The sequence below is a fragment of the Chinchilla lanigera genome, unplaced genomic scaffold, assembly GCF_000276665.1.
Source record: "Chinchilla lanigera isolate Chin_1 unplaced genomic scaffold, ChiLan1.0 scaffold00071, whole genome shotgun sequence".
Classification (NCBI taxonomy): Eukaryota; Metazoa; Chordata; class Mammalia; order Rodentia; family Chinchillidae; genus Chinchilla; species Chinchilla lanigera.
Genome location: NW_004955472.1, coordinates 2,599,468 through 2,610,997, shown reverse-complemented (window position 1 = coordinate 2,610,997; position 11,530 = coordinate 2,599,468). Strand labels below are relative to the sequence as shown.

Genomic DNA, 11,530 nt, shown 5'->3' with positions numbered 1-11,530 from the left:
CTTTTTGGAAAACACCCCACTGCCAAGTGGGGTGTCAGATGCCTGTAATTCCAGCACTCAGGAGGCTGAGGCAGGAGGGTCACTGCAAGTTTGAAGCCAATCTGGGCTACATACTAAGTTTAAGACCAGCCTAAAAGACATAATGAGACCCTGTTCAAACAAAGCAAAAGAAAAAACACTTCTCCCTGTGTTTTCAGCATTGACTGCATGAGCTAAGGGAATGTCCAGCAGTATACCTTCTACTTCACAATAGTTTTATTTTGGTTGATTTTTTTGTTTCCTTGCTTGCTTGCTTTGCAGTGCTTGAGGAAGTGGTCCCAGGCTCTTGCACATGCTGGTCAAGCGCTATCCCACAGAGCTGCACCCCTAAAACTAGATAGGAGTTCACGTGGCAGGGCAGGGGTGCCTTTTCACTATTTAGTCTAAGTAGTACATTTTTGCAGTACATAATGATAGCATTCATTGTGGGGGATGCTACATAACACATCATAACTCTGCCACCTTCCCCTTACCCCTCCATTTCTTGCAAAGATGTATTTTTAAAGTTTTTGTTTACACAGATTGCCTGTCATACTACTAGCACAATAGGGAAGAAAGTTGATGTACACTAGGCTTAATGAAATGTGGTATATAGATTCTTAACTAATACAATTCAGTTTGTTAACATTTATTATGTATACAGTAACTGGATTTGGTCCCCATGTAGACATTTTTATTTAATCCTCTCAGCAACTCTAATGAGGTCGGTCTCTGTGGGGAAGTTGAGACTCGGGAAGACTGTGCATCCTCCTCCCCAGAATAATCCAGCCAGCTCTGAGATTTGAAGCTTTGTCCCCTTCTAGAATTTGTGTTCTCTTGTGAGATAGCTTTCTTCAGTAGCAAACTGGACTGAATTAAGTGGACTTTTCTTAGTAATTTTTGTGGTTTTTAGCATCTCCAAAGACAGCAACATTTTGTTTTGCGTGCTGAAACACACATCTAGGTATTGTAGGTTATCGAAAACTGGGGCTGGGGGTATAGCTCAGTGGCATAAGCGCCTGCTTGACAAGCACAAGGTCGTGAGTTCAATCCAAGGTACCACCAAAAAAAAAGAAAACTGGGTTAAATAACCCTAAGTTACTATAGGTTGATCAGGCCTGCAGTCTCCCAAGCAAGTGGACGGCGAAGGCTTAAATAAAGGAGACAGTGGCAATGATTTTAGGGCTCCAGGAGGGACTAACTTACAGGTTCGTTATTCTCTGAGTTAGCCAAAGACTGCTCTGGGCAGCCTGTATTTATTTGGTTTTCAAACAGAGGAAGAGGATACTCAAGAAAACGTGGGACTCTTGCAGGACCTTGGGATAATTTTCCCAAGTAGTAAATTATGTCATTCTTATCTTTAGGTTGGTATTTATTGTAGGAGCGCGGGGACTGCAGCTGCAGTCTCCTTGTAGTTAATTGGGGTTGGAGGGAAACGTTCTCAGCCGCCGCCTTGTCTTGTCCGACAAGGTGCCTAAGCTTCAGACAGCTCACAGGTCAACACGGAAAGCCAAATGGTTAATATTAAGTCCTGCTCAGAGCCACTGTGTCGTGTCCCCAGCAGTAAATTTTGTGATTCTGACTTCACTATTGGATGTTCAGTGAGAATAGAAAATTCATCTTTTTTTAGGCATGAAAGATGGCCAGAAGATAACATTCCACGGTGAAGGAGACCAAGAACCAGGACTGGAGCCAGGAGACATTATCATTGTGTTGGATCAGAAGGACCATGCTGTGTTTACTCGGTAAAGACTTAACCATTCAAATTGACCTCTTGCATACCTGGTAGTTTTGTTCTGATTTAAATGAGATTTCCATTGATCATTAGAACATAATTTCTGGAAATACCTAGAAAAGCACAGCAAGAAAATTTAGCTATGTAAGGTATATCTTGTAAAAGTTTGTTAACTATATGTTTCAATCAGAAAAGAGGCTGCAAACAGTTCAGTTTTTGCATTTTGTCTCTGGGTGAACCTGTTACTTAATCTGGTACTTGAAAGGAGTATTTCAATTAGATGTTTCGTGTGCGCATAACTGGGGTAATAGGTGGCTGTGGGGAAACGTGCCCAACAAAATTTTGCCCTTAACTTTCTCGTGGGTGATTCACAGTAAATCACCAATTTTTTACCAATTTTTAGTCCTGAGTTTGTAGTGAATTGAGCTACTTTAAGTGTAAGTACCCAGAACCATCTAAGTAAGAATTAAAATTGGGACTTGATATAAGCTATATATAAATTCGTCTGTTGTAAATATATAACAGCAGATTTACAATGAACAGTGGACCCTTAATTTACGAACTCAGTTCATTCCCCAGGGTTGTTTGTAACCCACGTTGTCTTGTGAGTGAAGGCTCAGGCTCCTCTACACAGCCTACAAAGTCTCTCCTGTACACAGAGGATCTCAGTGCATTGGAGAAGCATTGGCCCGGGGTTTCTCAGTTAACCCCCTAATGAAAGGATGTGTAATGTTCCTTCCAGAATTCTTTAAAGGTTAAACCTGTATCTGAGGTCATTCGGAAGCACAGGCAGCCAGCATTCAGATCACAATTTGATACTTTGGTCGTAAGTTAAAACTAAAATTATGCTCATAATCCATGTTCACATGTCAGGCCAGTCATAACTAAAGGTCCACTGTATAAGAAAGCTGATTAGTAGTGAATATGTTAAATATGTCTATGGTTAAGGTATGGTTGGAGGAAACACTATAAAGAACTGGGTTAAAAAAGATTATATTGGGATATTTTATGGATCTTTTAAAAATGAGAACCACTATTACAATGCTGTCATTGAGATGCATGTTTCAGGAGTATTTCTACGGTGGTGATTTCCCTAATCAAGATGTTTATTATTGGTTGGGAAAAATGAAGGCATGCAGGGGAAGGTAGGCTACTGCATATGTAAACCCAGCACGAGGGAGGCTGAGGCAGAAGGATTGCTGTGAGCTCAAGGCCAGCCTGAACTGCGTAGTGAGACCCTATCTCAAATAGACCAAAAAAAAAAAAACTCTGTTCATTCATAGTGTCATAGGCACTGTGTTAAATATTTCATAATACTGTTTCTATTCCTTAAAATTGGTCATATCCCAGTTATTTAGACAGCCTAAATAATTGAGAACCCAGCCCAGATCTTCCACTTTACCCACTAATGGCCTCTATTCCTAATATGTGTTGCTGTTTTCCATCAGTTTTGTGAAAATGTGCACCTGCTTCCACGTCCCCGTCCCTCCATGGTAGTGGGGATTGACCCAGGTGCTCACATCTGCAAGGCAAGTGCTCTACCACTTAGCTACATTCCCGGCACTTTTTTTTTTTTGGCTTGCTATGCAGTTCAGGCTGGCCTTGAGCTCACTTTGTAGCCCAGGCTGGTCTCGAACTCACAACAATTCTCCTGCCTCAGCCTCTGAGTGCTGGGATTACAGGTGTACATCGCCAGCACTTTTAAAAGGCTGGCCTTCAACCTGAGATCCCCCCCACCTTAGCCTTTCGAGCAGCTGGGATTACAGGCACACACCACCACATGGACCAAGTAAAAAGGATTAAGATGTGGCATCTGTGTGTGCCAACTTCTCACAGTGAATGCATTCAGAATATATCACAGGCGTGGTGCTGCACCCCTGTAAGTCCAGCACTCGGGAGATTGAGGCAGAAGGATCATTGTACGTTCAAGGCCAGCCTGGCCTACAAAGTGAGCTCAAGGCCAGCCTGAACTGCATAGTGAGACCCTATCTCAAAAAGACCGAAAAAAAGAATTAAACATGTACTAATAAAAAATTCTAAAATTACAAGAGTTGTGAGAAAATAAGTTTCTCTTCTTTAAGCCACCAAAAAATAAGACAGCCAGATGTAAAATTAGGTCATGAAACAATTCCGTAATGGTATTAGTAGAGGTTGCCTAGAATGTGTGGGAGAATTCTTAAGTCTTGTCCAAGAAGCAGGACTGGCAGGCTCCAAATAATGTTTGTTCTCAGTTCTTGGCTCTATTTGATTGTTTTAAATGGGGAAAGAGAAGGATGTCTGTGAAAGACATCTTGGCTGTTAAAGAAAAGAACAGTTACCTGCTGTGGTACTGTGAGTCATTGGTAGTTTTAAAGTTGTAAATATGCGCCATATTTGCGTTGATACAGGCGAGGAGAGGACCTGTTCATGTGTATGGATATACAGCTGGTTGAAGCACTGTGTGGCTTCCAGAAGCCCATATCCACTCTTGACAACCGAACCATAGTCATCACCTCTCACCCAGGTATGGTATAGACGAGCTTCTCCGTTCTGGTGTTTTCCTCCTTTGTAACTAAACAGGGGCGCTGAGAAAAGCTTTCTCTTTTTGTCCGTTACGTATCCTTTCCCAGACATACGCTCACATAAGGTCATACGGTCTTAGTTCTTTTTGGCAGTTGCCAGAAAATTGATAAATGACGGTACTAGGATTGTTTTGCCACATTTAATCCTCTCAGTTACTCAGGACATTCCCTGTGTTGTTTTCATTGTCCTGGAAAAGTGTGACCTTAAGAACTTGGCTTCAATATTTTCAGGTCAGATTGTCAAGCATGGAGACATCAAGTGTGTGCTAAATGAAGGCATGCCAATTTATCGTAGACCATACGAAAAGGGTCGTCTAATCATTGAATTTAAGGTAAGCTGTTAAGTTCCCAAGGGTACTTGAGGATTGTTCGCTTACTAAAATGTCATACAAAATCGTGTTTTCTAAGTGCCAAGCCAACCTCGTTTTTATCCACACCGTCCAGAAAGAAGAGAAATAATACTAATTTCCAATACTACTCCTGTCGTGTTGGGCATTGCTTATTAATAATTGGGTAGGCTTATCTGCATCATTATGTACATCATTGTAGGCTATTTTAAAGACACGGAGAAGGCTGCATGGCAAGAAGGTACGCTAATGAGAGGCTCTAATTGGGGCTGGGAATGTAGCTTAGTGTTAGCACCTGACTAACATGGAAGGACCAACATTATTGGGAGGGAACCTTTAACACTAGCAGCATCTTGCTGGGCATGGTGACACACGCCTGTAATCCCAGCACTTGGGAGGCAGGAGTAGCGCCATGAGTTCTAGGCCAGTCTGCACTGCAAAGCAAAGCAAGACCCTATCTCCAAAACGAAAAAAAATATAGCAGAAGCATTTTATAATACACTTGTAGGTTTTTTTAGTGAAGTGCTGTAATGCTTGGATGATCCATGAGCACTTTCCCCACAATTTTAAACTGGCCTTTCACCCACAGATGTGTTGATTAAAATGTCTTCGCGGGAAGGAAAGGACAATTTTTAGTCAGAATGGCCTTAAGTTTTCAACAGTGAGACCACTTTAGGAAGGGTTCTCTTACCTGATGTGTAGAACAATGCTCCAATCTAGTTTTTGGCTTTTGCACTACAGGGGATTAAACCTTAGGGAGTGCTGTGTCCCCAGCTCCGACTCTTTTTTTCTTTTTTTTCTTTTCCCCTTTTTTTTCCCCAATTATTGTGTCTTGAGACAGTGTCTGAGAGTTGCTCAGGCCAGCCTCAAACTTGTGATCATCCCGCTTCAGCCTCCTAAATAGCTGGGATTACAGATCTTCACCACACCCAGCTCTGAAGCAGTTTGTTTCGAAGCTACCTCATGGTGTGAGATACTGTGCCCTGCAGAGCAAACGCTCTGAGCTGGGGTTGGTGCTCGCGCCTACACATTGTGTGTGGGTACATGTGTTTTTGTGGGGAACTGCTTCCATGGAACTTGCAGAGGCGCTAGTAACGAAATCAGAATTAACAAATTTCTGTTTGTAGGTAAACTTTCCTGAAAACGGCTTTCTCTCTCCTGATAAACTCTCTTTGCTGGAAAAGCTCTTGCCTGAGAGGAAGGAAGTAGAAGAGACTGATGAAATGGATCAGGTAGAACTGGTGGACTTTGATCCAAATCAAGAAAGACGGCGCCATTATAATGGAGAAGCCTACGAGGATGACGAGCATCACCCCAGAGGTGGTGTTCAGTGCCAGACCTCCTAATGGGGCCGGTGGATAGCGCTCACTGCTGGCACTGGGTGTGCAGGAGTGGATGCACGAAGGACTGTAATCATCACACGCTCACTACTTGCTATTGTTTTTGTTTCAATATTCAATTATAGTAGTGTTGTCAAAGTTAAATGAAGAATAAATGCAAATACAAAAGCCCCGACTTTGCCCTGTATGTATGACTTCAGTGTGCAAGACGAAGTTCCATGCCTGTAAAGAGTACCTAACCCTGGCGTCTGGTAGGCCATGCCTTGTACTTGATTCCAGTTGTATACGTGGACAAGCTTAGACTGAAATGCTAGGTATATGTGTTGACTTTAGAGTGTGACCCTTCATTGTTCAACTGTGGATTAAAATTGTATTTAACTGGCAATGAGAAAAGGAAACGGTTCGTGGAAGTGCCGGTGTGTCTGTCTGTGCTAAGTGGGACTCCTTGTGATGCCTCTGCGTTCTCCTGCCTCAGCTCTTACTTGAAGGTGGCACAAAATGCAGCCTGTGATACCAGTGGTAGAGATGATACCTCTCTAAAGAAGGGGTTTATCGCAACAGTGCTGCTTCCTAAGGGCCTGCATTTCTAGGACGGCAGCCCCTTCTGCTGTGCCATCTTTTCAAATATATATATATATCGAACTGTGTTGCCCAGTCCAGTTACGTGGTTTTCCCTTCTCTTTGGACCGTGATAAGCCCCTGCTGCGACTTCAGAGCTGGGCAGCTTTGAAGTTAGCGTGAAGAGACCACTCGGAAAGGAAATTTGCATGTGTAATGTACGAGAGCGCTCCTTATGTATGTTCTAGGCTTACTTTAACCCATTTGACGTAATGCTCCAAAGTAACTGTAATTAAATGGTGATAGTATAGCAAATTACGAATAGCTTTACTTGTATGTCTAAAAAAGTCATGTTCACATGCTTAAAATCTGGGTATCAGAGTTTAAGCAGTTGTTGAAATGTATGAATGTCTCCTTAATATACTGATTACAAAGCACTTCTAATGTGTTGCTACAGACTTTTTTCTGAGATTATCAAAGCATTTATTTTTAATAATTTTTTGTCTCACACTTAACATCACTGCTAAACTGCTGGGTGTCAGTGGCACATACCTGTAATCCCACCACTGAGAAGGCTGAGGCAGGAGGATCACCCTGAGAGTTCAAGGCCATCTTGGACTAAATAGTGAGTTCAAGGTTAGTCTGAACTACATGGCAAAACTTTGGGTCAAATACATACACACACCCCTAGCCAAGGATATAACTCAGTGGCATAGCGCCTGCCTGGCAAGCACGAGGTCCTAAGTTCGATTCCCGGTCTCCCCGCCCCCCGAAATACAATTAAGCTGTAATTATTTAATACTAAACATGAGTTGGGAGCGGAAGTGGAGACCTGGGCCTGAGTCCACAAAACGGGCCTGCTAACTAGTAGGATGTGTAGTCTGTCATGGTGCTGCTGAATCTGCTGTAATCGGGAAGCTTAAAACACTGCCAGCCTGGAGGTTTCAGTTAGAGAACATTGGTGTTACAAAGGAGACGAAAACCTCACCCTCTAGGAATCTGGGTGTGAATAGATTGCACAGCCTAAGCAACAAGGTGATTCTGTGCAGCTGAGGGGGAGGAACCACCAGAGCGGGGGCGAAGCTGTTCTGGTCCTCGGCAGTGCTGCCACTGTTGGAGCAGGCCAGGTACTGGCAGCTCTTGCTTTCGCAAGGTTTGAACTCAGGCCGGCGAAGCTTGCCACCCAACTTAAATATATACCGTGCTCGATAGCAGCTTGTCTTACAAAATACTGGGAAATGGAATTCTGAAAGCACAGAGAGTGAAAGTGCTCTCAAGCCGCAGCACAAAGTGTCCTGTACCTTTCCAAAGCTGGTTATCTCGGCAGCCTTTAAACCTCGGAACTGCTGCTGTACCCGTGAGGGGGCCGCTCTCCAGGCCAGACCGGAGCGCACATCCTTCCTTGGCCTCGCCGCCAGTTTTTGGTAATGTGGGTGTGGGGCAGAGCCTAGGAGCCTTGCGGACCCCTGAGGTACCCTGAGAAAATCCATCAGCAAAGACTCGAGGATCTAGAGTGGTAATGCAGTGCTTTCTGCTCATGTCCCTCCTGTGGCCTGCTTGGGTGAGTATTTTAACGATGTGGAAACAGCCCATGGATTCTTTGCCCCAGCTCGGGGGAGATGCGAGCAAGACTCAGAAGAGGTGGGTGGTAGAGACCACCTGGTCGTCAGGGTGAGCGCCGTGTAAATGGCTGGAAGTGCCTGAGGTCTGGAGACATTACCTGGTAATGGGTCTTAAGTAGGTGGTTCTGAGAAGTAAGGCTGCTAGTATCGTAAGAAGGGCTTACTGGACGTTAGAACTAGTCCCTACACGAATTGAAAGATGGCTGAAGAAAGTACTGTGCCTGAGATTGATGACCTGCTGTTTTAAGAAAAGACACCACTTTGGGGAGCATCCCTGTACCAGCTGTAACAGGATTGCTATAAGTTCAAGGCCGCCTTGGGCTGCATAGTTCAAGAACAGCCTAAACTACATGAGGCCTTGTCTCAAAAAAACAGGACGCCTTGAAGTGGCTTTGTCAGAAGATGCAATACTTGCTAGTCGTTTAACAACTGACTGGAGGGTGAAATGAACTAATGCCCCACATTTTAGGTTTTACGTGCTGCGGAAGGGTCATCAGTTATATCTGGGGGGCAGCAGACCTCCCAGAAACCTCAGTGCATCTTACAAGGTAGTGCAAATTCAGTTTGGGTGGACAGCATCATCAGCCTGTACCACTAACTCGTAACAGGATCTCTGGAGGAAAAGGGCCCAGGGGTGCTACCCGATTGGCTGACTAGGCTCTGACCGGTGCGGCTTACCCTGCCCCAGTTGCTTGGGGAAGAGGCTACCTCCCGAGGGACCTAGATCCGTCCACCACAGCTGCTCAACAAATGGTTCAACCTTGGGCCTTTACAACCCCCACCCCCAAAAGTCTGCATGGTGATAAGTGTTTCCTTTCCTTAAAAACGTCCTAGCGGGGCGTGGTGGCGCACGCCTATAAGCACTTGGGAGGCTGAGGCAGGAGGATCCTTACGAGTTCAAGACCAGCCTGGGCTACAAAGTGAGCTCAAGGCCAGCCTGAACTGCATGGTGACACCCTGTCTCAAAAGACACAACTATGACTGAAGGGCTCAAGGTGTAGTTCTTTGGTAGAGCGCTTGCCTAACATGCTCGCAGTTGTGGTTTCAATTCCTAGCACTGCCAGAAGTAGTTCACTGGAAAGGGATTTCTTGGTGCTAGAATAAACTCAGCCAGTGGTGCGCGGAGCTCTACACAGGCATGGAATCAGCCTACATTTTAAATCAAAGGTGAAGCAGAATGCAGAATTTTTTACTCCTTCCCCACAAGTTTGTACTTTGTGCTAACAGTGAACATAGATGCCTAGAGAAACAATCTCACTTCCTTGAGAGTCTGTAGCACAGTACCCTCACACACCATGAGTTTCTGTACGCGCTCAGTGCGAAGTGGACCATCCATGTGCAAAGTATTTTTGAGACATGAAGGCTGGGAATACAGCTTGGTGAAAGCGCACTTCGACAGCGGTCAAGGGGGCCTGGGTGTAGCTGGATCACAGACGTGTGCCAGCAACTTTGAGAAAGTCTCTTTAGCTAACTGGCACACATGCACACTGTGAGAGACTTTTCTGAGAATCTCAGGTCCTCTTAGTTTTGCTCCAGAACAGCAGCACTTTCTCAATGCCAGACACACCTCCACGTGATGCTGAAACTGAATTCTTAGAGCTGACACACAACTAGCTCCATCTAGAGGATGGAGACTCACGGTTTGTGTGTGGAGGTCCCCCTGAAAGGCCCACGCACTCACAGGAACAGCCTTTCGGGGACAGTTGAATCTCGAGTTGCGAAGGACTCGTGGTCCAACCTGGGATTAAGGGTGTGAGCTACGCCCACCCGAGGGCGGGCAGCCTGCATACGAGGCACGGAAAGGTTTGTCTCTCTGTGTCCGTCTGTCTCACTACTTTTGCTATCTTCGCCACCGTGAACAAACAGTTGCCCTTCTGCCATGTGCCACTCTGCCTTGGAGACAACCCATTATGGACTGAAACCTCTACCAACTGAGCTAAATAAACCCTTCCCCTTTAACTTTGGGTGTGGGGTATTTAGTCTCAGCCACGGGAGAAGACACTACTCCCTGGAGCTGGCCTGATCACGTGAGAAGGGGCAGCCCTCGACGAGCAGCCGAGGGCAGCGACACGAGACCCCTGCGCGCCACGCGACTTGCTGCTCTCACACCGGCCGGTCCCAGCCCAGGAAATGACTTGCTGCTGGGCTTGAGGGTCACGGATGATCATTTCTCTCCAGATGAGCACTTAACATACCATGTCCAGGAAGGTGTAAAGTTTATTAACATCTTGAAAAACGGGGGGAGGAAGAAAACAGGGACACAGCTACTCAATACATTGATTTATTTACAAGTTTTATGATGACAGGCACATTTGAACCATTACAAATTACAGGAGTTTTTACTAACACCAGTACGTCGCTCTGAAAACATCTGAGTGACTGGTCCTGTCAGAAGCACACGGACTTTGGGCCGGGGCTTCTGCTCAGTGAGCCCTTGCCTAGCGTGCAAGGCCCAGGGCCCTATTCCTGGCACCGGCAAAGGCAAGGAAAGACGAACTAATACATTAAAAATGCACTTTACAAAGGTAACTGCTTCACAAAATTATTCCTGTGGCTAATCAGAGAATTTCTCAGCTTAAAAAAGCTACCCTAAAAGAAAAACAACACATATGAATGTGTCTTCATTGAAGTACATGCTTTCAGCTTTCTTTTCTTTGAAGAAAAGCTGAATTAGGGTTTCCAGAGCTTTAGGAGTCCATCTTCACTGTAGGTAGCAATGAGGTTCTGATGAGGATGATGTGCAATGCCAATCACGTCCTTCTCGTGAACCTGCAAGAGGCGGAGCACAATGAGGACGCCAAGGTCTTAGTACAACGAAGCCCTCCGCCGAGGCGCTCAGACCGCAAGGGTGAGGAACAGAGGCCGTGCGTTCCGACAGCACAGCCAGGAGAGGACCGCCCGGCCGCCCGGCGCCGCGCAGCCGGACACAGTGTCACTGTGCTGAGCCGCTTCGGGAACTACCGGAGCAGCTGGCATTCACTCCTCCTTACGCTGACTTTAGCATCGTACAACGGAAAGTTGAAAGAACATCTTAATCTAACAGGGTAACGTGCCTTCAAAAGGACAGGGAAAAAAAGGCTTTGGAAAGCCAGGGACAGTGGGGCATGCCTGCACGCCCAGCACTCTGGGAGGCTGAGGCAGGAGAATCAAACCCAACCTGGGGAATTTAGTGACAGTGAGATACTGTCTTAATAACTTTTAAAAGAAGGGACTGGGGATGCAGCTCAGTGTGGAGGCCCTGGGTTCAATCCCCAGTGCCAGGGAGAGAAGTAAGGTGGGGAAAAGTACCCGTATTTATTACTGACTCCCATGAGAAAGATCTGACCAATCCAGGTAGGTAGGTACGTAC

At 45.5% G+C, this 11,530-nt stretch overlaps 2 protein-coding genes across 2 annotated transcripts in view; one reads left to right on the top strand and one right to left on the bottom strand.

Moving 5' to 3' along the window:
* Dnaja1 (DnaJ (Hsp40) homolog, subfamily A, member 1) overlaps positions 1–6,996 on the top strand; it is a 14,032-nt gene extending 7,036 nt beyond the window's left edge. Inside the window, exons 6-9 of the mRNA XM_005401111.2 lie at positions 1,649–1,763; positions 4,141–4,256; positions 4,546–4,646; positions 5,789–6,996. Of these exons, the coding sequence (XP_005401168.1) occupies positions 1,649–1,763; positions 4,141–4,256; positions 4,546–4,646; positions 5,789–6,007 (551 nt within the window). The 3' untranslated portion in view covers positions 6,008–6,996. The remainder of the gene's footprint in view (positions 1–1,648; positions 1,764–4,140; positions 4,257–4,545; positions 4,647–5,788) is intronic.
* A 3,450-nt stretch (positions 6,997–10,446) lies between these two features.
* Positions 10,447–11,530, bottom strand: part of Smu1 (smu-1 suppressor of mec-8 and unc-52 homolog (C. elegans)) — a gene marked incomplete in the record, with an annotated part of 30,304 nt that continues 29,220 nt past the window's right edge. Inside the window, 1 exon segment of the mRNA XM_005401109.2 lies at positions 10,447–10,950. Coding sequence (XP_005401166.2) covers positions 10,852–10,950 — 99 coding nt within the window.